We start from the raw sequence: 25,703 nt of genomic DNA on the forward strand, positions 1-25,703 counted from the left end.
CCCAGATCTCCCTTTTCTCTGAGTGTTCCCACTCCCCAGCCAGCAGGCCATGTTTTAGGGCTGGACCCAGCACCATCTGGAATTGAAACTCCTGATTAGGCCTCCTCGCATGTGAAACTGGGCTGCAGCCCCACCCCCGGGGAGAGTGGCCCTCACTTTCTTTGGTGACACAAAGCTGCTCCTACCCAGGGAGAGCCTGATGGAGTTCAGTGTCCACTTAGGGTCCAGTCGTGCCACCCTGGGTACTGGGGCCGGTCACCCTCCTCCTGGGTAAGGCAGGAATCAGGCTGGGGTGGGGACAGTGTTCTGTTACTCTTGAACATGTGCTTTGAGAGAAGCAGCATAAATAAACAGACACAGCCAAGGGAAAGGTGTATATTTAAAATTCCTCCCCTTCATTTTCTTCTTCAAACGAATCAGTCCCCACTTCTTCATAATCCTTCTCCAGGGCAGCTAAGTCTTCCCTGGCCTCAGAAAATTCTCCTTCTTCCATTCCCTCTCCGACATACCAATGCACAAAGGCCCGCTTGGCGTACATGAGGTCAAACTTGTGGTCGAGGCGGGCCCAGGCCTCCGCAATGGCCGTGGTGTTGCTGAGCATGCAGACGGCCCGCTGCACCTTGGCCAGGTCTCCCCCAGGCACCACAGTCGGGGGCTGGTAGTTGATGCCCACCTGAGGGACAGAGAAAGAGGAGGAGCCACAGAAGAAGATTCAAGTCAGTCAGAGGATAACTCAGGATGGGGCATCTTGGTCACCTGGCATGGCTTCAAGTCACGGTCATGGGCGTGGGAGTGGGTCTGTGGGATGCAGCAGGCGGGATGGGACTGGGGAAGCCAGCAGGTGGTGAGGGAGGAGCTGAAGAGAAAGTGAAAGCAGGCGGGGCAACAGAGCACAAACCCATCTCTACAAAAAAAAAATTAGCCAGGCATGGTGGCCACGCCTACTAGTCCCAGGTACTCAGGGAGGCTGAGGTGGGAGGAACACTTGAGCCCATGAGGTCAAGGCTACAGTGGGCTACAGTGGTACCACTGTACTCTAGTAGCAGGGACAGAGTGAGACCCTGTCTCTCTTTTTTTTTTTTTGAGACGGAGTCTCGCCCTGTTGCCCAGGCTGGAGTGCAGTGGCACAGTCTTGGCTCACTGCAAGCTCCGCCTCCCAGGTTCACGCCATTCTCCTGCCTCAGTCTCCCGAGTAACTGGGACTACAGGCGCCCGCCACCACGCCTGGCTAATTTTTTGTAGTTTTAGTAGAGATGGGGTTTCACCGTGTTGTCCAGGATGGTCTCGATCTCCTGACCTCATGATCCGCCCGTCTCGGCCTCCCAAAGTGCTGGGATTACAGGCATGAGCCACTGCGCCCGGCCAACCCTGTCTCTTAAAAAACAAACAAACAAGGCCGGGCGTGGTGGCTAAAGCCTGTAATCCCAGCACTTTGGGAGGCCAAGACGGGCGGATCACGAGGTCAGCAGATCAAGACCATCCTGGCTAACCCAGTGAAACCCCGTCTCTACTAAAAAATACAAAAAACTAGCCGGGCGAGGTGGCGGGCGCCTGTAGTCCCAGCTACTCGGGAGGCTGAGGCAGGAGAATGGCGTAAACCCGGGAGGCGGAGCTTGCAGTGAGCTGAGATCCGGCCACTGCACTCCAGCCTGGGCGACAGAGCGAGACTCCGTCTCAAAAAACAAACAAACAAACAAACAAAAAGTAGGTGGGGAAGGGCTGGGCAATCAAAGGCTAGAGAAGGAGGACAGGGCTGGTATAGGGGGCTCAGCAAGTAGGCAAATGAGTCACGAGCAACATTAGGAGTGGGTGGGGAGGTGTCTGGTACATGTGTGTGTGTAAGAGGGAAATGCATTCTAGATGCGAACCTATTCAAAAGTGTACTCTCTCCCAAGTGGTCATCTGAAGCTCCTCTTTAGTTGTGTTGCAAGTAAATTTAAGGAAGTTTCCCTGCCAAGAGTGAAAACTGTTGGAAGAGGTCACAGGGATATTCCAGAGCAGTAAATAAAGAGAGCCGAAAGGCCCTGGGGTGGTGCTGGTGTTAACCAGGCTCTATGTTTTTGGAAATCGGGAGTTCTTAGAAGAAAAGCAGGGACTCCAATCCAAGAAGGTTGTTGAAGGTCTTGCCAAGTTCTGGCAGCATGGCAGGTCTCCCAGGCTCAGCCCAGCCCCGTCTTGCGGTGGCGCCGCTATCCTGGAAATCTCTCTTCTTCCCAACACATGTCCCAAACCAAAGCCAACCCCAGGAACCATGGGAAACTGGGACAAGTCTAACGTGGCAAACCGTGACATTACTTATGGGGACTGAGAACCACAGGGATGTCCTCGGCCACCTCTCCCACTGAGACCACCACATTTTAATTGCCAGTCTCTTAAATCCATAGCTTTAAAATGCACATCCTCCTGAGGGGCTGGGGTGGGAATGGCAGCCAGCTGTGCAGCAACATGGGTAGCCAGCCAGCCACTGGGCCCACAGCAGCCGTCATTCCTCTTAGGCACAGGTGGCATCTTGGAGGCGGAGGTGCTACTGGGAGAGGGGCAAAGTGGGGAAGGGAAAGGCAATGAATATGAACTTGGCCACGTCACATATGTTGCTAGATCTGAACCGACTGCCATAAACCTTGAGCCTGGGCCAGCTTGCCCTCCTCTAAGTGCTAACATCTCTTGACCTGAGTCAAGCGGGGACAAGCACTGCTGGAGAGAATGTAAGATGCAGTTTAGGCCGGGCGCGGTGGCTCAAGCCTGTAATCCCAGCACTTTGGGAGGCCGAGACGGGCGGATCACGAGGTCAGGAGATCGAGACCATCCTGGCTAACCCGGTGAAACCCCGTCTCTACTAAAAAGTACAAAAAACCAGCCGGGCGAGGTGGCGGGCGCCTGTAATCCCAGCTACTCGGGAGGCTGAGGCAGGAGAATGGCGTAAACCTGGGAGGCGGAGCTTGTAGTGAGCTGAGATCTGGCCACTGCACTCCAGCCTGGGCGACAGAGCGAGACTCCGTCTCAAAAAAAAAAAAAAAGATGCAGTTTAGCAGCATTCACTCCAGGGAACGTACTTTTCTTAGCTTATGCTAATGCTACCATAATGATCCTTCAGGACATAACCCCAGAGCTTCTGCTGGAAGGAGAGAATGAGGGGGCATTTCCTTTTTGTTAATTTCCCCATCACCCGCCATGTCTCTCTCATTCATTCTCTTTTTTTCCCATTCATTCTCCTACTAGCTTGTTGTTTGTTTCCATTTGAAAAAGAAAAAAGAACTTCATGTTTTGGAAGACCTTGACTGGGTTTGCCAGGATGATTAGAACTGCCACAAAAAAAATAAGCATAGTGTTGAGGCAAAATTGTATATGTAGCTAGGAGGATAGCAGTGAAAAGGAATGCCACACTCTTCACTCAGCAGAACAGCCAGGTCAAAGCCTCAGACTCACACAGGGCAGCCATGAGGCCAGCAGGCAGCTGGTGCCTCACACTTGTAACTCCTGCCAGGAAGAACTGAGGCATGTTCATCTCTTCACCTCCAGCAACGGAGACAAATCCTGACACATAATAGGTACCCGTAAAACCTCTGAATGGGCCGGGCGCGGTGGCTCAAGCCTGTAATCCCAGCACTTTGGGAGGCCGAGATGGGCGGATCACGAGGTCAGGAGATCGAGACCATCCTGGCTAACACGGTGAAACCCCGTCTCTACTAAAAAATACAAAAAAACTAGCCGGGCGAGGTGGCGGGCGCCTGTAGTCCCAGCTACTCGGGAGGCTGAGGCAGGAGAATGGCGTAAACCCGGGAGGCGGAGCTTGCAGTGAGCCGAGATCGCGCCACTGCACTCCAGCCTGGGTGACAGAGCCAGACTCCGTCTCAAAAAAAAAAAAAAAAAAAAAAGAAAAACCTCTGAATGATTGAAAGCATGACTAGGGGCCGGGCTTGGTGGCTCATGCCTGTAATCCCAGTGCTTTGGGAGGCCGAGGTGGGTGGATCACCTGAGGTCAGGAGTTTGAGACCAGCCTGGCCAATATGGTGAAACCCCATCTCTACTAAAAATACAAAAATTAGCCAGGCATGGTGGTGCACACCAGTAATCCCAGCTACTTGGGAGGCAAAGGCAAGAGAATCACTTGAACCCAGGAGGCGGAGGTTGTAGTGAGGCAAGATCGCACCACTGCACTCCAGCCCGGGCAACAGAGCAAGACTCCGTCTCAGGGGAAAAAAATTTTAAAAAATAAAATAAAAAGAGAGAGCACGACTAGAGGACACTAGTTAAAGGGAATGTGGTAGCTGTTATGATGGCAGAATCTGACAAAAGACCATGAGGGGAGTGGCTGAGCTGTTCACATGCACAGCCAGGCTGCATGCCTGCCGGTCCAGCTCAGAGGGTTGACTTCAACCATTCGGCATTCCTGGTCCTGGGGCCCCAGGGCCTACCCTCGCTATTTCGTATCTCCCCACTGACTCTCTGAGCCTGGCATTTTCCAGACTGCGGGCACCTGGTCAACCACCAGTCACGCAGCTTGCTGGTTTTTGCTTATTCCTGGTTAATGGCAATGGAAAATAGCAATCATAGAATAACTATAAAAGTATCTTATTACTCCAAATTGATTGAGATGTGCAGGATAGATATTTACATTTTCAAAATAAATTGGGAGAGCACATCTTTGTGTGAGAGGGAGGCATCATACTCCTCTGGCAACTGGAATAATTTGGTTAACTCTAAAATTAAAATGGCCACAAAATCATGCTGTACAAGGAAGCGTAAAATATCCATGAAAACTAACTTTAAGTTGGAGGCTGGGTGCGGTGGCTCACGCCTGTAATCTCAGCACTTTGGGAGGCCAAGATGGGTGGATCACAGGGTCAAGAGATCAAGACCATCCTGGCTAACATGGTGAAACCCCCCTCTCTACCAAAAATACAAAAATTGGCCGGGTGCGGTGGCTCAAGCCTGTAATCCCAGCACTTTGGGAGGCCGAGATGGGCGGATCACGAGGTCAGGAAATCGAGACCATCCTGGCTAACACGGTGAAACCCCGTCTCTACTAAAAAAAATACAAAAAACTAGCCAGGCGTGGTGGCGGGCGCCTGTAGTCTCAGCTACTCAGGAGGCTGAGGCGGGAGAATGGCGTAAACGCGGGAGGTGGAGCTTGCAGTGAGCTGAGATCCGGCCACTGCACTCCAGCCTGGGTGACAGAGTGAGACTCCATCTCAAAAAAAAAAAAAAAATACAAAAATTAGGCGGGGTGGGGATGGGTGCCTGTAGTCCCAGCTACTCGGGAGGCTGAGGCAGGAGAATGGCATGGACCCGGGAGGCAGGGCTTGCAGTGAGCCGAGATCATGCCACTGCACTCCAGCCTGGGTGACAGAGAGAGATTCTGTCTCACAAAAAAAAAAAAAAAAAAAAAAGGGCCAGGAGCGGTGGCTTATGCCTGTAATCCCAGCACTTCGGGAGGCCAAGGCAGGCAGATCACGAGGTCAGGAGGTCGAGACCATCCTGGCTAACATGGTGAAACTCTGTCTCTACTAAAAATACAAAAAATTTGGCCGGGCGCGGTGGCTCAAGCCTGTAATCCCAGCACTTTGGGAGGCCAAGACGGGCGGATCACGAGGTCAGCAGATCGAGACCATCCTGGCTAACACGGTGAAACCCCGTCTCTACTAAAAAAATACAAAAAACTAGCCGGGCGAGGTGGCGGGCGCCTGTAGTCCCAGCTACTCGGGAGGCTGAGGCCGGAGAATGGCGTGAACCCGGGAGGCGGAGCTTGCAGTGAGCTGAGATCCGGCCACTGCATTCCAGCCTGGGGGACAGAGCGAGACTTCGTCTCAAAAAAAAAAAAAAAATTAGCCGGCGTGGTGGCCAGCGCCTGTAGTCCCAGCTACTCGGGAGGCTGAGGCAGGAGAATGACGTGAACCCAGGAGGCAGAGCTTGCAGTGAGCCGAGATCGCGCCACTGCACTCCAGCTTGGGTGACAGAGCAAGACTCACAAAAATAAAAATAAAAAATAAATAATAAATAAAGGCCAGGAGCAGTGGCTCACGCCTGTAATCCCAGCACTTTGGGAGGCCTAGGCAGGTGGATCATGAGGTCAGGAGATCGAGATCATCCTGGGTAACACAGTGAAACCCTGTCTCTACTAAAAATACAAAAAATTAGCCAGGCGTGGAGGCAGGTGCCTGTATTCCCAGCTGCTTGGGAGGCTGAGGCAGGAGAATGGCGTGAACCTGGGAGGCGGAGCTTGCAATGAGCCGAGATTGTGCCACTGCACTCCAGCCTGGGCAACAGAGTGAGACTCCGTCTCAAAAAAAAAAAAACAAATAACTAACATTAGGCAAATTGAATTAAATCATGAACACCAAAAGCATGGCCCTTCAGGTCAGTAGATTCCGGCCAATACCAAATCATTACTTGTTGCTCAGTAAACAAAACCAAAGGTGATTAACCAATTAACCAATTTAAAATAGCACCAAACTTTTCTAAAATGGCCGAAACAGACAAAACTTTAACAGCATTTGTGTCTCAACCAAAGCTGAATTCCACTCATGTTACATTTGGTTGAAGTTCCCCTCCCCTTATCATCACATAAAGCCTGAAGCACCCATGGAATTGCGTATCTTTGGTAATCTCCCTCTGCTTCTCTGGTCCTCTCCCCCCTTCCTAAGTCATCAGCTCTCACCTTGAAGCCTGTGGGACACCAGTCTACAAACTGGATGGTCCTCTTGGTCTTGATGGCAGCAATAGCAACGTTCACATCCTTGGGCACCACGTCGCCCCGGTAGAGCATGCAGCAGGCCATGTACTTGCCATGTCTCGGGTCGCACTTCACCATCTGGCTGTTGGGCTCAAAGCAGGAGCTGGTGATCTCGGCCACGGAGAGCTGTTCGTGATAGGCTTTCTCGGCAGAGATGATGGGCGCGTAGGTGACCAGCGGGAAGTGGATGCGGGGATAGGGTACCAGGTTGGTCTGGAACTCAGTGAGGTCCACATTGAGGGCCCCGTCAAAGCGGAGAGAGGCAGTGATTGAGGACACAATCTGACTGATGAGGCGGTTGAGGTTGGTATAGGTAGGGCGCTCGATGTCGAGGTTCCTGCGGCAGATGTCATAGATGGCTTCGTTGTCCACCATGAAAGCACAATCTGAATGTTCCAGCGTGGTGTGGGTGGTCAGGATGGAGTTGTAGGGCTCCACCACTGCAGTAGAGACCTGGGGGGCTGGGTAGATGGCAAACTCCAGCTTGGATTTCTTGCCATAATCCAGGGAGAGGCGTTCCATCAGCAGAGAAGTGAAGCCGGAGCCAGTGCCTCCACCAAAACTGTGGAAAATCAGGAAACCCTGCAGGCCAGAGCAAGCGTCTGTCTGGGGAGAGCAGGACAGGAGAAGAAATCATGAAGACAAGTTTCTGAGAACACCCCACAGTGAAAAACGCCAGACCACCGACTCTGTCTGCCCCATCCCACCTCTCTACAGTGTTTTGTGGATGAAATCAAAACAGCTATGAAGAAGTAAGGAAATAAAAGGAGTTGTACTGATCTTTGGAGGAGTGGCTAAAATATGGGATGGGGCCAGGCACAGTGACTCAATGCCTGTCTGAGTCAGGAGGCTCCATTGAGGCCGAGGATCCATTGAGGCCAAGGATCCATTGGCCTTGGGAAGCTGAGGCAGGAGGATCCATTGAGGCCAGGAGTTCCCAACCAGCCCGGGCAACATAGTAAGATCTACAAAAAATTGTAAAAATGAACTGGGCATGGTGGCGCACACCTGAAGTCCCAGTTACTTGGGATGCTGAGGGAGGGGGATCACTTGAGCCCAGGAGCTCACAGCTGCAGAAATCTATGATCACACCACTGTACTCTGGCCTGGATGACAGAGCAAGACTCTGTCTCTATTTTTGTTTTAATAGGATGGCAAGCTGCAGGGGCACACGCCTCTAGGTACATGAAGGTTTCAGCCCACTAGCTTGGTTGAACAGGGAATGAGAGTTTCAGAACCACAGTGGATGGTGACTTTGCCCTTTGGGGGCCCCAACTCCTTGCCCACTCTCCCTGCTATTGTCATTTGATTTTGTGGGAACTGCTACCTACAGACTTCAACCTAACCTTGGAAGGTGACTCAGGGCACCAATTTCAGAAAGGTACATGGAGCCGGAAAGCCTGAGTTCTAACATCAACTTTGCCATTTCTTGGTTGTAAGAACTTGAGCAAGTTACTGAACCTCTCCAAACTTCTGTTCCTTCTTTTTTATTTTGAGACAGTGTCTCGCTCTGTCGCCAGGCTGGAGTGCAGTGGTGCAATCTTGGTTCACTGCAACCTCCGCCTTCTGGGTTCAAGCAATTCTCCTGCCTCAGCCTCCTGAGTAGCTGTGACTACAGGCGCCTGCCACCATGCCCAGCTAATTTTTTGTATTTTTAGTAGAGATGGGGTTTCACCATGTTGGCCAGGATGGTCTCCATTTCTTGACCTCGTGATCCGCCCCCCTTAGCCTTCCAAAGTGCTGGGATTACAGGTATGCGCCACTGTGCCCGGCCACTTCTCTTCCTTCTTAGTGAAAATAGGGACAATAGAAAATCCTCATAAGGTTATTGTGACAATTAAATGAAATAGCATAACATGCTGAGCAAGGACTGATGCGTTGTAGGCACGGATGTCAGCTCTTATCAGAGAATTCACAGAATCACAGGATTTTCCCACTGGGTGTGATTTGAACTTTTGGGGACCACAGACAGCTTTGAGGCCAATGACCCTGACAAGCCCTCCTCTAAACAGAAAAAGTGAACATATGCAAAAATTTGGCACCCAGCCGGGTGCGGTGGCTCAAGTCTGTAATCCCAGCACTTTGGGAGGCCGAGACGGGCGGATCACGAGGTCAGGAGATTGAGACCATCCTGGCGAACACAGTGAAACCCCGTCTCTACTAAAAAAATACAAAACACTAGCTGGGCGAGGTGGCAGGCGCCTGTAGTCCCAGCTACTCGGGAGGCTGAGGCAGGAGAATGGCGTAAACCCGGGAGGCGGAGCTTGCAGTGAGCTGAGATCCGGCCACTGCACTCCAGCCTGGGCGATAGAGCGAGACTCCGACTCCAAAAAAAAAAAAAAAATTGGCACCCTTAGCTCCCAGGCAAAGAACATGTGATCAGGTCCAAGCTTTTCCACTTACAGATAAGCAAATGGAAGCTTAAAGAAAGAAAGTGACACAACCTACAACTCAGAGCTTTATAGTCCAACCAACTGAGTTCAATCCCCAACTCTGCCACTTTTTAGCTGTGTGACCCAGGCTAAGATATTGAACCACCCCGGCCCTCACTTTCTTCATCTGTAAAGTACAGAAGGAGACCTCCTAAGTATAATTAGTAAGGATTAAATGAAGGAATGTACTTGACATTTGTAATGGCATTTGTAAGTGCCCAAATGGATCAGCAATCTCTTCTTCTTCTCTTCCAAGTTAAATGCTTTGTTAACCTGTGTTTCCAACCAGCAGAGACCTCATCCTGCCTTACACGCGGAAGCTTCCCCAGGTACTACCAGAGAGTATCAATGAGTAGGGCCTCAGCCTGGAACACAGTCTATGATGCCAACACAGAGGAAGGGGCATCATCCCTTTGCGTGCTTCCTACAGAATTTAAGCAGAAATTCCCAAACCTTAGGAGCTCCATCCTATAGCCGGGGGTCACATGCCTCTCCCCAGCCTCATCAAAGAGGCATGGGGCCAATTGTGTCCACTCCAGCCTGGCCCACCCATCCCCTGCCCTCCTGACTCTTACCAGCTTCCGTATGCGGTCCAGCACCAGGTCAATGCTCTCTTTGCCCACCGTGTAGTGGCCCCGGGCATAATTGTTGGCTGCATCCTCCTTTCCTGTGATGAGCTGCTCTGGATGGAAGAGCTGGCGGTAGGTTCCTGCCCGAACCTCATCTTCCAAGAGAGGAAGACCGTTAGGTCCTACTGCCCAGGGGAGAAGCCCCCCTCCCTATCACACTACCGCAGGACCCCCTTCCGGTCTCCCCTACCTATAAAACTCCACGGAGGTTTTAAGCCAGACCACATCATAATGAATCCGCAAAAGGCTACGAGAATTCCTGGGGAGCTCAGGGACTAACAGAGCCAAGGCCTGTGGCTCATGTGGGTGGTGAGAAGCAGGCTGCCCTGCTGGCTGGAACCCTAAAAAGCCTGAGCTTTACAAAGCTCATCCAACACTGCTGGCGCAGTGGCTTACGCCTGCAATCCTAACACTTTGGGAGGCCAAGGTGGGCGGATTGCCTGAGCTTAGGAGTTCGAGACCAGCCTGGGCAAGATGGTGAAACCCCATCTCTACTAAAATACAAAAAATTAGCCGGGTGTGGCGGCGTGCGCTTGTACTCCCAGCTACTCGGGAGGCTGAGGCAGGAGAATCGCTTGAACCTGGGAGGCAGAAGCTGAGGTGATCCGAGATCTTGCACTGCACTCCAGCCTGGGCAACAAGACAGAGCAAGACTCCATCTCCAAAATAAAAACCCACAACGACAAAACTTGGGCCGGCCGGGCACCATGGCTCACGCCTGTAATCCCAGCATTTTGGGAGGCCAAAGCAGGCAGATCACGAGGTCAGGAGATCGAGAACATGTTGGCTAACACGGTGAAACCCCATCTCTACTAAAAATACAAAAAATTAGCCGGGCGAGGTGGCAGGCGCCTGTAGTCCCAGCTACTCGGGAGGCTGAGGCAGGAGAATGGCGTGAACCCGGGAGGCGGAGCTTGCAGTGAGCCGAGATCCGGCCACTGCCCTCCAGCCTGGGCGACAGAGCGAGACTCCGTCTCAAAAAAACAAAACAAAACAAAACAAAAAAAGCAAAATACCAAAAAACAAAAAACAAAGCGCATCGAACACCAATGCCAGCTGCCTCTCCTCCCTTCCACCTTGACCCTCAAGGTTTCCCTTTCGTTTTTCCTTTCATGCTGCAAGGTGTACCAAGAGTTTAACTTAAGTCCATTTGCATTAACATGTTCTAGGGACATGGAGAAAGATTCAGGACGATCTGCCCAGAACCTAGACCCTCCCAAGAGTTGTCCCACCCCTCAACTCCACCTCGTGGTGGCAATAATACATGCCAGGCATTAGACATATTTTAGAATAATGTGAAGCAAAGCTATGTTCCAGGTCCTAGAGGAGCAAGAGCCCTAGAGAGGCCTTTAAGGGGTCTCTGCTCACTTCCAAGGGTCCACACAAGCAGATCAAGACACATCAGGCCCCAACTATGTCGCCTTTTCTCTTTGGGGTTCCTCTACTGCATGCAGAAAAGTCATCTGTGCAGTGGCCTGGGAGGTAACCTGCACTTTGTGCATTGGTACAAAGCATCAAGGGGGTGGAGCATCTGCCCTCTGTTGCCCCTAGACATTGGTGTTCAGGCACTATAGTTCACGCCCAGTCCTCTTTGGGGAACTGTCCATGTCTTGCTTGATGAGCGAGGCTTGAAGCTGGGGAAATCCTGATGTTCAACTGAGAGTTGACCCAGGGGTCAGAAATGGGGGAAGTGGCACTATTGGGGGATAGTGTGGGAGGTGGAGATCTGCCCAGACACGAGGCAGAATTCCTCTACGTTTCCTAAACCTGAAGGAACCTCATTCCAGAACTCCAGCAGCCCCTGGCTGTGAAGGAATGTGCCCGCCGTGATAGGCCCCTTTGTGTGTAAGATGCTCTGAGGTTATACCCACCCCTGAGGGCAGACTCCGAAACCTATACTTAGGGAAACTGGTCACTTAGGGGAGTCTTATAATTCCTACAATTATTTGGGTTTTCTTATCCTTAGTATTTAGTAGCAATGTGACCATTTTGGCATGGCGCCGCAGGTCTCGGGGGTTTGAGTGGGAGGCATTTTGTTCGGCATAGAGTCTTGATCACTGTTATGAGATTCTCCGAGAATGTGGGGACCCCAAGGAGCTGACAGATGTCACGTGGGGTGGGAGGCTCCGGTTGCACCAGCCCCACCTTCCAGCTAGAGAGGCTCCTTCCTTAGCTACTGTGGGTCAATGCCTCTGCGGTTTCACGGTGTTCTCTGTGGAGAGGATCTCCGCCCCCACTCACCCACTACGGTAGGCTCCAGATCTATCATGACGGCCCGGGGCACGTGCTTCCCATTGCCAGTCTCGCTGAAAAAGGTGGTGAAGGAGTCATCATCATTGATCTTGCTGGCTTGAGCATCAAAAGTGCCATCTGCCTGGATGCCGTGTTCCAGGCAGAAGAGCTCCCAGCAGGCATTGCCAATCTGAACTCCTGCTTGGCCCACGTGGACTGATATGCATTCCCGCTGTGGGGAGAGGGAAGCATCGAGGTCAGAGAGTCCAGGCCCCCAGCATGCCTTTGCCCTACACCCCCGTAACATTCACCTTGCAGGCCAGCCCGGCCCCAGCCCCGCACTGCCAGCTGGCGTTGAGGCTGCAGGTGCCCCAGCTCTAGAGCAGCTGGACCAGGACTTAGATCCAAAGAAGACACAGCTGTTTTGTGCTTTGCTCTGAAGGTTGCCTCCCAGGGTTAACCTTTTACACCAGGAAAGAAAAACAGAGGGCGGTTGCAAAGATGAAGCAAGGGGCTAATTCCAAACCACAAGACTCCTGCACTGGTGAAGAAGGCCCAAGGAAGAACTGGTGATCATGGCAGAAACTCTCCTTCAACCTACTCCCATGCAAGCCAGCATTCATAGCCACTCCTGACCCTGACTTTCTGAGCATTGTGCACACATGTGTACATACACGCACACACAGTCTCAGGGTATCACAGAGCGAATGAGCACTCATGAAAGGAACATGCTCTGGAAGTATACGCCATGTCAGTAGTATCATGGTTACCGGTGTAGAAGTAAAGGATTATTTGTTATCCCAAGAGAGGATTGGGAGGGTATAAATTAGGCCCCTCCTGCATGCCAAACAATTGGAAAATCTTTGCAGCCCCATAGCCTGCCCCTTACCTATGCCAGGCCAAGTGTCAAGGAAAGCTGACCCCGGAGTGTCCTTGGCTCTGCCTTGCTCTGATGTGAAGCCACAAGTGCCTGATTGGTATTTGTACTAACAGCTTAAGATGGGGAGTGCGCTGACGGGAATGTAAATTGGTTCAGCCACCGTGGAAAACAGCTTGGAGATTTCTCAAAGAACTTAGAACTACCATTTCACTCAGCAATCCTGTTACCGGGTATACATCCAAAAGAAAATCGTCCTACCAAAAAGACACGTGCACTCACACATTCATCACAGCACTCTTCACAACAGCAAAGACACAGAACCAACCAGGTGCCCAGCAACGGTGGGCTGGATACAGAAAATGTGGTACATATACACCATGGAATACTACGCAGCCCCCAAAAAAGAATGAAATCATATCCTTTGCAGCAACATGGATGCAGCTGGAGGTTATTATCCTATGCAAATTAATGCAGGAATAGAAAACCAAATACCACATGTTCTTATAAGTGGGAGCTAAACATGGGGTACTCATGGACAGAAAAATGGCAACAGTAGACATTGGGGACTACTAGAGCAGGGAGGGAAGGAAGGGGCAAGGATTGGAAAACTAACCTTTGGGTACCATGCTCACTACCTGGATGATGGGATTAATTGGACCCCAAACCTTGGCATCACGATATATACCAGTGTAACAAATCTGCACATGTACTCTCTGAATCTAAAGTAAAAGTTGAAATTATTAAAGAAAAAGGGGGGTGGGGAGAGTGTGTGTGTGTGTGTGTGCATGCACGCATAGGGATGATAGACTCATCGTCCCACCCACACCTTGCCCTGGGGAAGCAGTGGCCCACACAAGGTGGCACTGTGCCTGGGGCAGCTGCCTGAGCCCAACAGGAAGCATGTGCCAGGTCTGTGGGTTTCTATTTTTATCTATGACCTGCCCTGGCATTTTCCAGCTCCAGGTAACCCAAGCCAGGGGCAGAGCTTCCAGAGGGCACGGCTGAGCACAGAAGCCAGTAGAGTCCACGTCAAAGTGTGGGGCTCCTGGGGACGTGGAAGAATTTCTGGGCATGGAGAGCAGGGCAGCTGCCTCGAGTAGCATCTTGAGGGGTCAGAGTGTCAGGACCATTGCCCCGTAGTTCAATTTTACAACTGTGCCCCCACCCTAGTCCTGTCTCTGCGCTGGAACTGAGTGACACCTGGTCCTTGCCTTGAGGGAGGATGAGCACGAGGATGAGCACGGGGCAGCCCGACACGGGGTGAAGTCCGACGGGGGACGCAACCCGCTGGATCTCCGTAAGCCTGGTGGCTAGGGAGAGGCTTTACCCACAGAGCGGCCCACGCCCCAGGTTCACACCTGGCCTTCTCAGTTTACTTTCTGTGCTGCATGGCCTGGGCTGAGTTACTGAACCTGTCCTCATCTGGAAAGTATAAGTTAGCCAGAGTTGTTGATGCTGTCTTGCCATTATCATTTTCATTACGGTACTACCTGGTAGCATTTTTCTCCACCGGGAAGCAGCACCCATAGAAGGAGCTCCCGGGTCCCTGCTCCTCTCTCCTTTATTGTGGGGTCTAGTCTCTGCCTCCATCTGAGGGTTCAATTCAGACCTAAGGAAAGCAGCGTCTGCATCCAGAAGCCACCAACAACCAGCGAGTTATCCACCCGGACCACGGCGTCACATTCAGCACGTGGCTGTGGCTTCCCAGGGAGGTGTGGAAGCTGAGGGGACACTGGAGAGGCCCGAGGGGGGCCCGGTCCTATATATTATCCTTCTAAGTGACAGTATCCTCTGTGGTCCTAACCCTCTGCCTTCTGGGTCTGTCGCCCCCTCACCACCACCACATCCCGACCACCCTCTAGTCCTGCCTACGTTGCTGCCCGGCCCCCAGCCTGCTCTCACTTCTGGAACATTCTGGGGCTTTCCAGGGAGGATGCAGGGATATTTTAGGAAAATCAAAGATCATGGAAGAAAGAGTCAAGGATTTGGGGAACTGAAAACCACTAGCATGACGACAACGTTTTTAGCCTCTTTTAATGCCCTCTTTAATCTCACACTAATACATATGCCAGTCTTTACAAAATGTCTGTCTCTTTCTCTCTCCCATGCCCCCGTCATGCACACACACACACACACACACCCCTTAGAAAGAGCTATTTCCCTATTGAACTCGCTCGTAAGAATAATGGGAGGCATAAAATAGACTCAGAAATGACTGACAGATTCATAGGTGCTCTCAAAAGCGAAAAGTAGCTACAGCAATCAAGAGAGAAGGAAGGTCCCTGCTAACAGGAACCAGGCTCCTTGGAGAGAGGGAGGCGTCCAGGTCCGGGGTGGGGAGTGTGCTAGATAAGCCTGGAATGTTGCATAGCGCCTGGAGGCACGGAGGCTAACCCAGGCGCTGCCCGAGCACCTGAAGAGGCTCCCGTTGCCTAAGACAGACAACCTGAGCCTCACAAGGAGTGATGGCAGCATTTGAGTGAAGCAGGATGCACAGATGAAAATCTGCAAGTCCTCAAAGAAAACCCCCAGAGAAAAACTCATTTGTCCCTATCCAGACAGTCCCGTTAGTTAGGGAAGGCTCTTTTTCTTTTCTTTTCTTTTTTTTTTTTCTTTGGAGACGGAGTCTCGCTCTGTTGCCCAGGCTGGAGTACAGTGATGCAGTCTTGGCTCACTGCAAGCTCCGACTACCGAATTCACACCATTCTCCTGCCTCAGCCTCCCGAGTAGCTGGGACTACAGGCACCCGCCACCACGCCCGGCTAATTTTTTGTATTTTTAGTAGAGATGAGGTTTCACCGTGTTAGCCAGGATAGAGAAGGCTCTTTTTCTTTAATCGAAGAATGTCTGCTAAGCAATGTGGACCAAATAATAGATTATGCAATATTGCCCTATTTCATCTTCTAATTACGTGATTGATTTGGACAAGAATGCCAGCATCATTAGGTGAAAGACTGATGGGAACCGAATCTTCGTCTAGAGCCAAAGAATCACTGTTACAGTCACAAGGGGGAAAGTAAGTCCCAGGGTCTCCAGCCTAAGACTGCGATCAACCTCAGCATCGCTAATTGTGGGCCACCCCGACTTTGAGGACCTCCTGATGGGACTCAGTGTGACACGCACCACCTGTGAGGACTTCGTCTCAAAAACACTCAGCCTTCATCACTGAGCCCGGTAGATTCACCTTCCACTTCACAGGCAACAGGGATCAGAGGGTTAAGTTTAGTGACATCAGAGAAAACAAAATCAATCCAGAAGGTGGAACATCCTACAGGGCAGCTAGTCCAGGCATTTTTTTTTTTTTTTTTTTTTTAGACGGAGTCTTGCTCTGTCGCCTAGGCTGGAGTGCAGTGGCATGATCTTGGCTCACTGCAAGCTCCGCCTCCCGGGTTTACGCCATTCTCCTGCCTCAGCCTCCCAAGTAGCTGGGACTACAGGCGCCCGCCACCACGCCCGGCTAATTTTTTGTATTTTTAGTAGAGACGGGGTTTCACCGTGTTAGCCTGGATGGTCTCAATCTCCTGACCTCATGATCCGCCCGCCTCAGCCTCCCAAAGTGCTGGGATTACAGGCGTGAGCCACCGTGCCCGGCCCAGCCTTTTCAGCTCATGAGAAATGAAGAGCTGGGAGGGGCTGTTCCGTATCAAAGGAACTAAAGCACCACCACCACACGCGTCATGGAGACACTGACTGAATTCTCATTTGAACAAATCAAAATATTTGGGGGACAAATAAATTGATTTGCTTTGTTCAGCGTGTTCATACAATTGTAGTTAAGTATGAAAACATCCTTATTGTTTAGAGTTGCATCCGAAGCATTTAGGGGTAAAATGTCCTGATGTCTATACTTTAAAATCCTTCCCAAACACAGCAGATAACAGATGGAAAAATCATTCTTCTTAAATCTACATAATAGGTATATGGGTGGCACATTACTCTACTTTTCTGAAAGTTTGAAATTTTTCATAGTAAAAAGCAAAAATCATCATAACAAAGGAGACAGAGAAAAAATAGGAGCAGGGACTGCCCTCCCCAGAACCCCCTTACCCTGGGCCATTGCACGCAGTCACTTACTCAAATAATATTGACTACGTGCCTACTGTGTCAGGGCTTTGAAGTTCCAGAAAGAAATCACAAGTGAAATTCAAAGTTGCATGAGGCTTCATGGCACTGTGAGGTCCATGCCCAGCCGCAGCACTCTGCAGGCCTCTTGCACCTGCTCCTAGCAGGGACGAGGAGCAGCCCACAGCTCCGGCATCGAGCTCCCAGCTCAGGCACTGAGCTTGACTCCTGCAGCCATGCTGTCTCATCACCCTACCCAGCCTTTGGCCTGGAAGTTCCACAGAGCGGACCCAGTGCTGACGCCCGTGGGAGGCATCCTCACGTCCAAGAAAGGGCATCCATCTATCATAACCAGGGATGTTGTATCGGCTCCAAACATTTAGGATACCGGAGCTGGGCCAGCCTCATGGACCACCTAATAGGAATTCCCTCTGCATTATTTTACAGATGAAACAGTTGAGTTCAGAGAGGAAAAGGAACAAATTCAACGTGTCACAGCTCTGCAGCAGCAAAAGAGCCCGGATCAGAATCCAGGGCTTCTGACCCGGGCCTGACTTCTTTCCTTTAGACCACAGAGCCTCCTGCCTCACTTGCAGCTCTGAACTCCCAGGGCCCTGGGGTGTGCCCACATCTACGTCAATGCAAGACCAAGTTCGGATAGCAGAACTCCAAACAGGAAATGTCTCTGATGCAGAGCGAAATGGAGAATGGCTCATGGGGCGGTCTCTTTGAAAATGGGTCATCCTTCTCTGACAGAACCAGGCGTCTGCTTCTCGGTGCCCGTGTGTGCAGCTGGGGTTGGGGGCAAGGGGCAAGCTGACCCAGCAGAGGATATTTAAGTCATGCGCTCGCTCCAAACTCATATTTCAGATTCCCCTGTCTAGCCAATCAGGGCACATGCCTGTCACTCACACTGCTTCTCTCTCTCAGTTCTATTTTCAGTCTGGGCTTGTAGAGCTCAGACAAGTTCTGTACCCCTTGGCCCCTGTGAGGGGAGGAGGTCCCCTGTTTGCTGCAGAAGCCTCTCCCACCCAGCTTCTTCTGGGGGGTGAAGAGGAGGGAGGTGCAGAGACTAAGGAGGTCCCTTCCTCATGAAAAGCATGCCACTTCTCACACAGCCCTCATGCTGGGATAGCGACAAAAGGCACCTACTCATTTCTATAGCAAATCTTTTTGTGTGGTTGAATTTGAGACAGCATCGTGAGGTACTGGGCTCTCATTCATCCTTCAGGTCTCCAGTTAAATGTCACTTCCTAAGGGAAGTCTGCAAAACCCCAAGACAGCATAGGGCCCTGCCATGTGCTCCCCCATCCCCTTCATTCCTGTCATTGTAATCATCACATCGTATTATAGCTGCCTGTTCGTTTTCTCACCTTTCTAGTAGAGAACATAAGCTGTGTGAGGGCAAGGAACCTTTTTCACTCGTGGACTCCCCAGTACCGAGCCCAGTGCTTGAATGTAGCAGGTGCCCAGTTAACACAGGGAGGAGTGGAATGAAAATGTTCCCTGAGGGGCTGCAATCCATGCAACCAGGACAGTGGCCAGTGCCCAAGAAGCATACGGGTCAAGTGCGGAGGGAGTTCCAAGAAGGAGACATCTTCTAGCTTGGTTTCCTAAAGGAAGAATATTCACAAGGACTCTGTAGAAGGCAGACAGCCAAGATGATCTGGGACAGTCCAGGTGGATGCAGGAGCAGTGTGAGCAAGAGGCAGGAAAACGCAGGCTGGTTCCCGCACTGTCCGGAGCGCAGGCTGAGGAAGGGCAGGGCCAGTGAGACATCTAGGCCACCTGTGACCACTCTGCCTGGGGAACTACTGCCCGGTGAGCCAAGGCCCCTCGCTGGGAAGCATGCGCCCAGTGCCTATGTTTTGCAGAGCATCAGTGAAAGAAATTCTAGAACTTTGCAGCCCGTTTATAATTTTGCTGCAAGAAGCCCTTTTTTACATCAATCTTCTATTCTATTTTAATAATAGTCATTTCCTTTTGCTTTGTTCTCAGAGGACTAAGATAAGCTAATCACCATCCTTGGCAGAAGGAGATTTTGAAGCCTTAAAAAGGCTGTCTTGTGATACTATTTCCAAGTATCACAAGACGGTAAAAGTGGCATATCATCTGGGAGAGGGGCCGACGTGGGCCACAGTGTGTGCCCTGTGCAAGCCGGGGACCGCCCCCACTCCCTGACCACCTGTGCTCTCATGCCCCAGTTGCTCTCAGGAAGCATGTGATTACACCAAATTATCTCTACTTGTCAGGCTGGGATAATAGATCACATATATTTTAGGACCCAGGTCAGGGATGGCAAGTGAAAAGCAGGCCCACAGTGTCACAGAGGGGTAATTAAAGTAAGGACAGATGTGGCTCCTGAAGGGCTGCTGAATTCCCTCTGCTCAGAACTCTTCGATTATAGAGCATAATTGAAATCACTCATAACAAAGAATAGATAGCAAGCCAGACACAGCAAAACCAGAGTCGGCCTAAATTCACTTTAGTGAGTGAAGGTGGCTCGCGAGAGGGGCTCAGATGATAGACACTACAGTTAGGGCAGCAACGGGGCTCACAGGAGGCCAGCTCTGGCCATGAGGCCATCTGCTAAGGAGACTCCCAGCATAAGAGGCCGGAGGACGTCAAAGGCCCTTGGGCTATGGCTGGCACTGGGGCAGGTGCAGGAGACACTTAGGAGTTTCAATCCGAAGCACACTTAGGAGTTTCAATCCACCAGCACACAGCATCTCCTGCTCTCTTCTGCAGCTTATTATCTGAGAGAACTCCTAACAGGAAGACACTGCAGGGGAAATGCCAACCACAAAGGCCACAGATAGTGCTGTCCGTCCCTTGTGGCCTGAGGGAAAAGGAGCATTTGGTCTGCTTCCTCCCCCGGAGAGTGCCACATCCTCCCGCCCACCCCCATCATCACCGGCCCTGTGTCCACCAGCTATTTCCCCCTCCAAAATTATTTTTAACTTTTAATCTCCCTTTGAAGGTCACTCAGGAGCCTCATCAGAAAGCACTCAACAATGGCATTAAGCCCCACCCCAAGCTCTGCATGGGCCTGGCCGGATGTTGGGGGCTCCCACTGGACTTACCAACCCAGCAGCTCTGCCCCAGCCGCTGCCCTGTGAGCCAAGGCCCCTCACTCGGAGGCATGTGCCCAGTGCCTCTGGGGAAACCTGCCCTTCGTGATGGGAGGGGAGGAGGAGGCAGCCATGACCTGCAGCGCCTGGGAGCCCACACCGTGCTCTGAGGTCAGAATACACCTATCAACTCCACAGAGCTCAGCCACGCCTGCCTACATGGGGTGATGGGCAGAAGGATATCCATTTGGCCCCCAGAACCCTCTAACTGCTCCATCGTGCTCCCAAGTTCTAAAGGAATGCACTTAAGGAAGCCGTGTTGCAGATGTTCCCACCTCCCTATAAACCACAGAAACCTTGTGCCCCGGTATCATTGGCATGGACTTGGCTTAGGGCACCTGGTCAGAATTCTCCTACCGCTTCCCAAAAAAGGTGTCACAGTCTGAGCTCCCAGAGAGGTGCGTGCCAGAAGGACACTGGGAGCGGACGGGAATGGTCTGCTGTGGGAGTAGCCTGCTGGTCCCAGCATGGGCCGGTGGCTCAAGACAGAGGCTCTGGTGCCCAGCGAATGTAAACTCCAGCCCCTACTCAGCTTCTTACCAGCTGTGTAACTTTAGGCTCCAGGACAGAAATGCTAAAGGGTATTCGTGGTACCGTGTAGTGGGTAGCTGGGGGGAAGGGGTTGGGGGAAGGTTCACAGAGGAAAAATGCTCATCTGCCTAGTAGCTAGAGAAATGCATTTAAAAATATACATAAGGATTAATTACACTTTTCTTTTTTTTTTCTTTTTGAGACGGAGTCTTGCTTTGTCGCCCAGGCTGGAGTGCAGTGGCGCGATCTCGGCTCACTGCAAGCTCCGCCTCCCGGGTTCACGCCATTCTCCTGCCTCAGCCTCCCGAGTAGCTGGGACTACAGGCGCCTGCCACCTCGCCCGGCTAATTTTTTTGTATTTTTTTTTTTTTAGTAGAGACGGGGTTTCACCGTGTTAGCCAGGATGGTCTCGATCTCCTGACCTCGTGATCCACCCGTCTCGGCCTCCCAAAGTGCTGGGATTACAGGCTTGAGCCACCGCGCCCGGCCAATTACACTTTTCTTACCCAGAACCTACAGAAATGACAAATCGAATTCTCCTTAACACCAAGGTCACCTCCTCCAAACCGCCTCCAGGGAGGGAAGTGGAGGAGACAGGACAGCAGCCTGAAACTTAATCCTTGGATTAATAAAGTCATTTTTGTAAGGGTGGGATTCTAGGGGTCTCGGTTTATAGATGTGTCATTTTAGCCTTTTACAAATGAGCCAAATGATATTTTAAAAGTTTCTGTGAGTATAAAATGTTCAACAAAAAATATTTGCCATCAAGACAGTGGAACGCACACAAGTTAAATGTTCTAGATAGAACCTGCTATACAAAATCAAGTGTTTCAAAATAAATGAAAGATATTCCCATTTCAAAATATTTAACCACAGGTTTTCAGCTAAACACCCAAATTCTTAAGCACATTCAAAATAAGGTTTTGCTGTTTGAATTGTTGATTTACCAGGCATTGTCAGAAACTCGTCTGTGGATCACACATTGAAGCTTGTGCACAGGGCTGGGTTAATATCCTCGGCGCTCCTGTAAACACCCTCTGGGCTCCACTCTGTACCACAATGGCATTCAGATCCAAATTAAAGCATTCAAGGGAAGCACTTGGAAAATCCTAAAGCACTAGCTACCCGCTAGATATTATAAATATTAAATATCAATTCTAGAGTATGCAGCCTAGCATTTGCTTCAAAATTACGGAGGGAGGGAATAAATGAAGTGAGACAGGTCAGAAGTTGGTAATTACTGAAGTTAGATGACGTGTATAATGGCTCATTATACCATTTGCTTTCCGTTTGCATATGTTTGAAATTCCCTACCATAAAAAGTTTAAAAATAATAAAATTCATGTGGCGCCTTGGAAATTTGAATTATAACCCTCTTCATTTTGCAGGTAAAACAAACTCATCCAGAGAGGTTAAGTGACTTTCTTGAAGTCACACAGCTAGCTGCAGAGCCAAGAGTCAAAATTCTGAACTCGCAGCTCTGGGCCCCTTCTGTGGCCGCATACCAGGGGCCTCAGGCAGACATAGTTTCCTGTGGCCACCCTCCCTAATATTCCCAATTTCTTTCAGCTCCCAGGAGTGTCCGGGAGCCCGCGCGGAGGAGGGAGGGTGCTGACGAAACTGAAGCTGGAAGAGTAGAGCTCCGGGGAGCCAGGAGGCCCTGGGCACTGTCCAAACGTAACAGGGCGGGGCGGAGGGGGTTCTCGCCTGCATTCTGGGTCACTGACAGCTGGAGCAAGCCTGCCCAGGGAACCTGACCTTGGCCATGACATAGGCTTATTCTGCCCTCCCTCTGCCCCCAACCTTTCCAGCCCATCTCCCTACTGCTGAAAGATCAGGGGTCCGGGAGGGATTCCTCGGATTCCGGGCTTTGGGAAAGTGGATTGGGGGCAAATGTTAGCCACCAGGGGCACTGGGGGCGGAGAGGGAGACCCTAGAGAGAGGAACTGCGTGTTTGGAGCCGCCCCTCGGTAAGATCCGCGTCTGCAAATGGAGAAGGGGCGGGGGCAGGGAAGGGAGCAGCCGCGAGCCCCCTAAGCCAGGGTAGGAAACAGGTCCAAGGTCCTCTGGCCTTTGGAAGCAGAGACTTCTGAGTCCCAGAGTCCTTCGACTCTGACCGCTGGAAAGACCTGGGAGCTGAGTGCGCCCGGAGGACCTCGCCGCGCTGGGGCTGTGCGTGCAGCAAACCCAAGCCGCTGGCGAGGGGGTGCGAGAACGACCTCCACGCGTGGGGGGACCGCGGCGCCCTAAGTCCCCTGTCACATTCCGGGCCCTGTCAATTAGGTTGGGTTTGGAGACGTGACTGCATCTGGTCCCACAGCCGCCCCGGCCCAGACCACCCATCCAGAATCCCCGGACTCGCCCTTCTCTCCACTCTGTCCACAGGCTGCCCACCGACCCCAGAATCTCGCCCGCTTCTCCGTCGGGTTCCCCAGGGTCTCCCTCCCCCTCGTCTGCGCGCAAAGCTCGCATTAGGTCCCTTTAAGGAACAACCGACCCCGGTCTCTTTTTCCCCCGTACGATAAAGGGCACCAGGTGTTCCCGCCCGAGGATGCGGACTCCTCGACCCTGAACTCCCACCCCCAGAAGGCCTTGAGCTCTGCAGCTCCAGGTGGCCGGGTCCGTGCGCCTCCCCGTAGATGCGGCTCTCTGCGCCTGCCGCACGCCCGCAGCCCTCCCTGCCCGGGGAAGCCTCACCATCGCTGCCGCTGTCCTCGCCCGCGCACCTCCCAGCTGGGCCTGCCCGCCCCGACTGCTCCAGATACGGCCGCCTCCGCCGTTGTGACACACCGGGAGGGGGGGAAGCCGGGGACAGGCGCGCCGGGCCCGCAGCTGCCCCCCGGCATCACAGTGCCGGGGAGGGGCGGGCAGGTCACAAAGGCCCCTCCCCGCCCACCCGCGGCTCAAATCTCTGGGTCCTCGGTCCCGCCTCCGCAGCCGGGGGCGCTGGCAGCAGGGACTGCGCCCGCGGGGGAGGCTGCCCTATTACCAAAGCGCACGTGTCCACGTTCCAACACAGCCGGCGAGAGCAGCCTTCGTGACCCCAGCTGCTGGAGAAGGAAATGTAAAATGCAGCCAGGCGAATCGCGCGGGTCACCCCAAACTTCCGTTCTCCTCCGACCCGCTGGAAAGGCTCCCGACTGGGGTGTAGCTGACCCGAGCGGGCTGCAGCGGCCGCGGGTGCCCAGGTGCCGTCTCAGCCGGGCGCCCTAGGGCCGTGCGTGCTTGGCAAGCTGCAGGGCCTCTGCTCCCAAAGCCTGTGCCTCCTGCCGCCAAGGCCCTCCTGGCTGGTGGAGACGGAAATGAGATGGCATACACAGAGCTCCTGGTACAGGCAGGTGCTCAAGACTGTTCCTGTTTTTACCCTGGGGTACCTCCCACCTCCACCGGGATTTTCAAATCTCCCCCCTTAATCCCTTCCTACCTTTAAGCCCCAAACGTGCCAAGTCACATGTGTGTACTCCAGAACTCATACCAGGATTCCCCTGCCTCTGCCCAGTAGGAAGACCCGCTACAGATGCTGTTGTTGATTGCCCTCTGCTTGGGAAGGGGTGGGCACTTAGTAAGAGCCCCCCTTCACACTTTAGATGTTGGCCCCGTTGTCACCCTGCCCATCTCCCCTCACTTTCCCCCAGGTGGGTGATGGGCGGGATGGTCTTTGTTCCTTGTTCTTTCCCTCCAGTGGTCAGTTCCATTCATGTTGAAAGGTGTACCCCAGCCTCTCTCTTCCAGTTTCCTCAGACAACTGACCACCAAACACCAAGCCGCCGCAGGCAAATTCATAGGTTTTCCTTAAGACAATACCACTTTAGCCAGACGCGGTAACTCCCGAAGTTTCCAAGCACAGTTAGAGATCTTTCTACTCTTCCACTCCGAAGACATGCCTGTTCGTGGCCAATAGAGAATGGGAGCAGATTTCTCCTTATGTATGCAGCAATCTGTTCTGTTCTGTTGGCCACCCATTCATAAGGGATAGTACCTGTGTCTTCATCATCTTTGCATTTGGGAGAGTACCAAACACAGTGATTTAAATACTGATACAAACGGTACTTAGTAAAGCATGCATTGAATTTTTGTCTATCTTATAATGTAAGATCCTGACAATTAAGACTCAGGATTAAGCTAATTGTGCCAAGCACGTGATAAATGCTCAATGAAGGATTTCGGCTATTATTATAACTCTGTATGTATTTCTCTTCCAAACTCTCCCATAGCATATTCTATTACTTATTCCATAGTATTTCTTTCTTTTTTTTTTTTTTAGACAGAGTCTCACTCTGTTGCCCAGGCTGGAGTGCAGTGGCCTGATCTCCGCTCACTGCAACCTCCCCCTCCTGGGTTCAAGCGATTCTGCTGCCTCAGCCTCCCGAGCAGCTAGGACTACAGGCGCCCGCCACCATGCCCGGTTAATTTTTTGTATTTTTAGTGGAGACGGGGTTTCACCGTGTTACCCAGGATGGTGTGGATCTCCTGACCTTGTGATCCGCCCATTTCAGCCTCCCAAAGTGCTGGGATTACAGGCGTGACCCACCGCACCCGGCCCCCATAGTATTTATCACTTTCTAGTTTGGATTACAGGGGTGTGTGTGTGTGTGTGTGTGTGCGCGTGTGTGTGTCTAAACACTACAAAGCACCACCTTACAGGAAGGGGTGTGGTTTTCATCTTAGTGCCCTCCCACCAAAATTGGCGAGCTGAGTGAGTCAGGCGAGCTCCATAAACACAGCTGGATAAATTCACTTTTCGAGTTCTCTTTTTGAACCACCACATAAATCACGAATGAGTTCTTAAGGTGCTGGGATAAAGATGATGATGATGGTGACGATGATGATACTAGTAATGACGGTGGCCCTGAATTGCCTTTCATTATGACAGGGCTCTTGAACACCTCATCTTTTCCCTTTATGAAAATTTGGGCTGGAGGGAGCCATGACTACACCATAAATGCTAAATATAGCATCTGTGGGTTCCAGGGAGATAAAAAAGGTTGGCTGTTACGGACTGAACTGTGTTCCCCCAAAATGAATGTTTTAAAGCCTAATCCCCAATGTGACTATAGTCAGAGATAGGGCCTG

At 51.8% G+C, this 25,703-nt stretch overlaps 1 protein-coding gene and 1 long non-coding RNA gene across 5 annotated transcripts; one reads left to right on the forward strand and one right to left on the reverse strand.

Annotated features, from left to right (window-relative positions):
* Positions 1 to 361: 361 nt before the first annotated feature.
* On the reverse strand, positions 362 to 23,997 carry TUBA8 (tubulin alpha 8). 4 transcript variants are annotated; one of them, XM_015149685.3, is made up of 5 exons: positions 23,620 to 23,997; positions 12,036 to 12,258; positions 9,741 to 9,889; positions 6,659 to 7,339; positions 362 to 673 (listed from the first exon to the last, which is right to left on the reverse strand). In XM_015149685.3, the coding sequence occupies exons 2-5, from the start codon at positions 12,061 to 12,063 to the stop codon at positions 380 to 382; spliced, it is 1,152 nt and encodes a 383-aa protein (XP_015005171.1). In that variant the 5' UTR covers positions 12,064 to 12,258; positions 23,620 to 23,997; the 3' UTR covers positions 362 to 379. The 4 variants fall into 4 exon arrangements, with proteins under 4 accessions (XP_015005171.1, XP_077807001.1, XP_077807000.1 ...); XM_077950875.1 differs by having other exon boundaries at positions 23,630 to 23,962; XM_077950874.1 differs by lacking the exon at positions 23,620 to 23,997 and adding an exon at positions 23,357 to 23,544.
* LOC144331980 (uncharacterized) lies at positions 10,361 to 23,828 on the forward strand. The gene is made up of 2 exons (XR_013399638.1): positions 10,361 to 10,557; positions 21,853 to 23,828. It is a non-coding gene; the product is annotated as an uncharacterized LOC144331980 (long non-coding RNA).
* Positions 23,998 to 25,703: the final 1,706 nt, after the last annotated feature.

Source organism: Macaca mulatta, chromosome 10 (genome assembly GCF_049350105.2).
Source record: "Macaca mulatta isolate MMU2019108-1 chromosome 10, T2T-MMU8v2.0, whole genome shotgun sequence".
In the NCBI taxonomy this organism is placed as follows: domain Eukaryota; kingdom Metazoa; phylum Chordata; class Mammalia; order Primates; family Cercopithecidae; genus Macaca; species Macaca mulatta.

Bases quoted from the DNA above. Each gene is read 5' to 3' on its own strand.
- TUBA8 (XM_077950874.1), bottom strand. From the start codon at position 23,476: ATGCCGGGGGGCAGCTGCGGGCCCGGCGCGCCTGTCCCCGGCTTCCCC. The intron at 7,340-9,740 runs GTAAGAGTCAGG...TGCTCTCCCCAG, and splicing joins TGGACCGCATACGGAAGCTG to ACAGACGCTTGCTCTGGCCT. The intron at 674-6,658 runs GTGAGAGCTGAT...TCTGTCCCTCAG, and splicing joins GGTGTCCCACAGGCTTCAAG to GTGGGCATCAACTACCAGCC.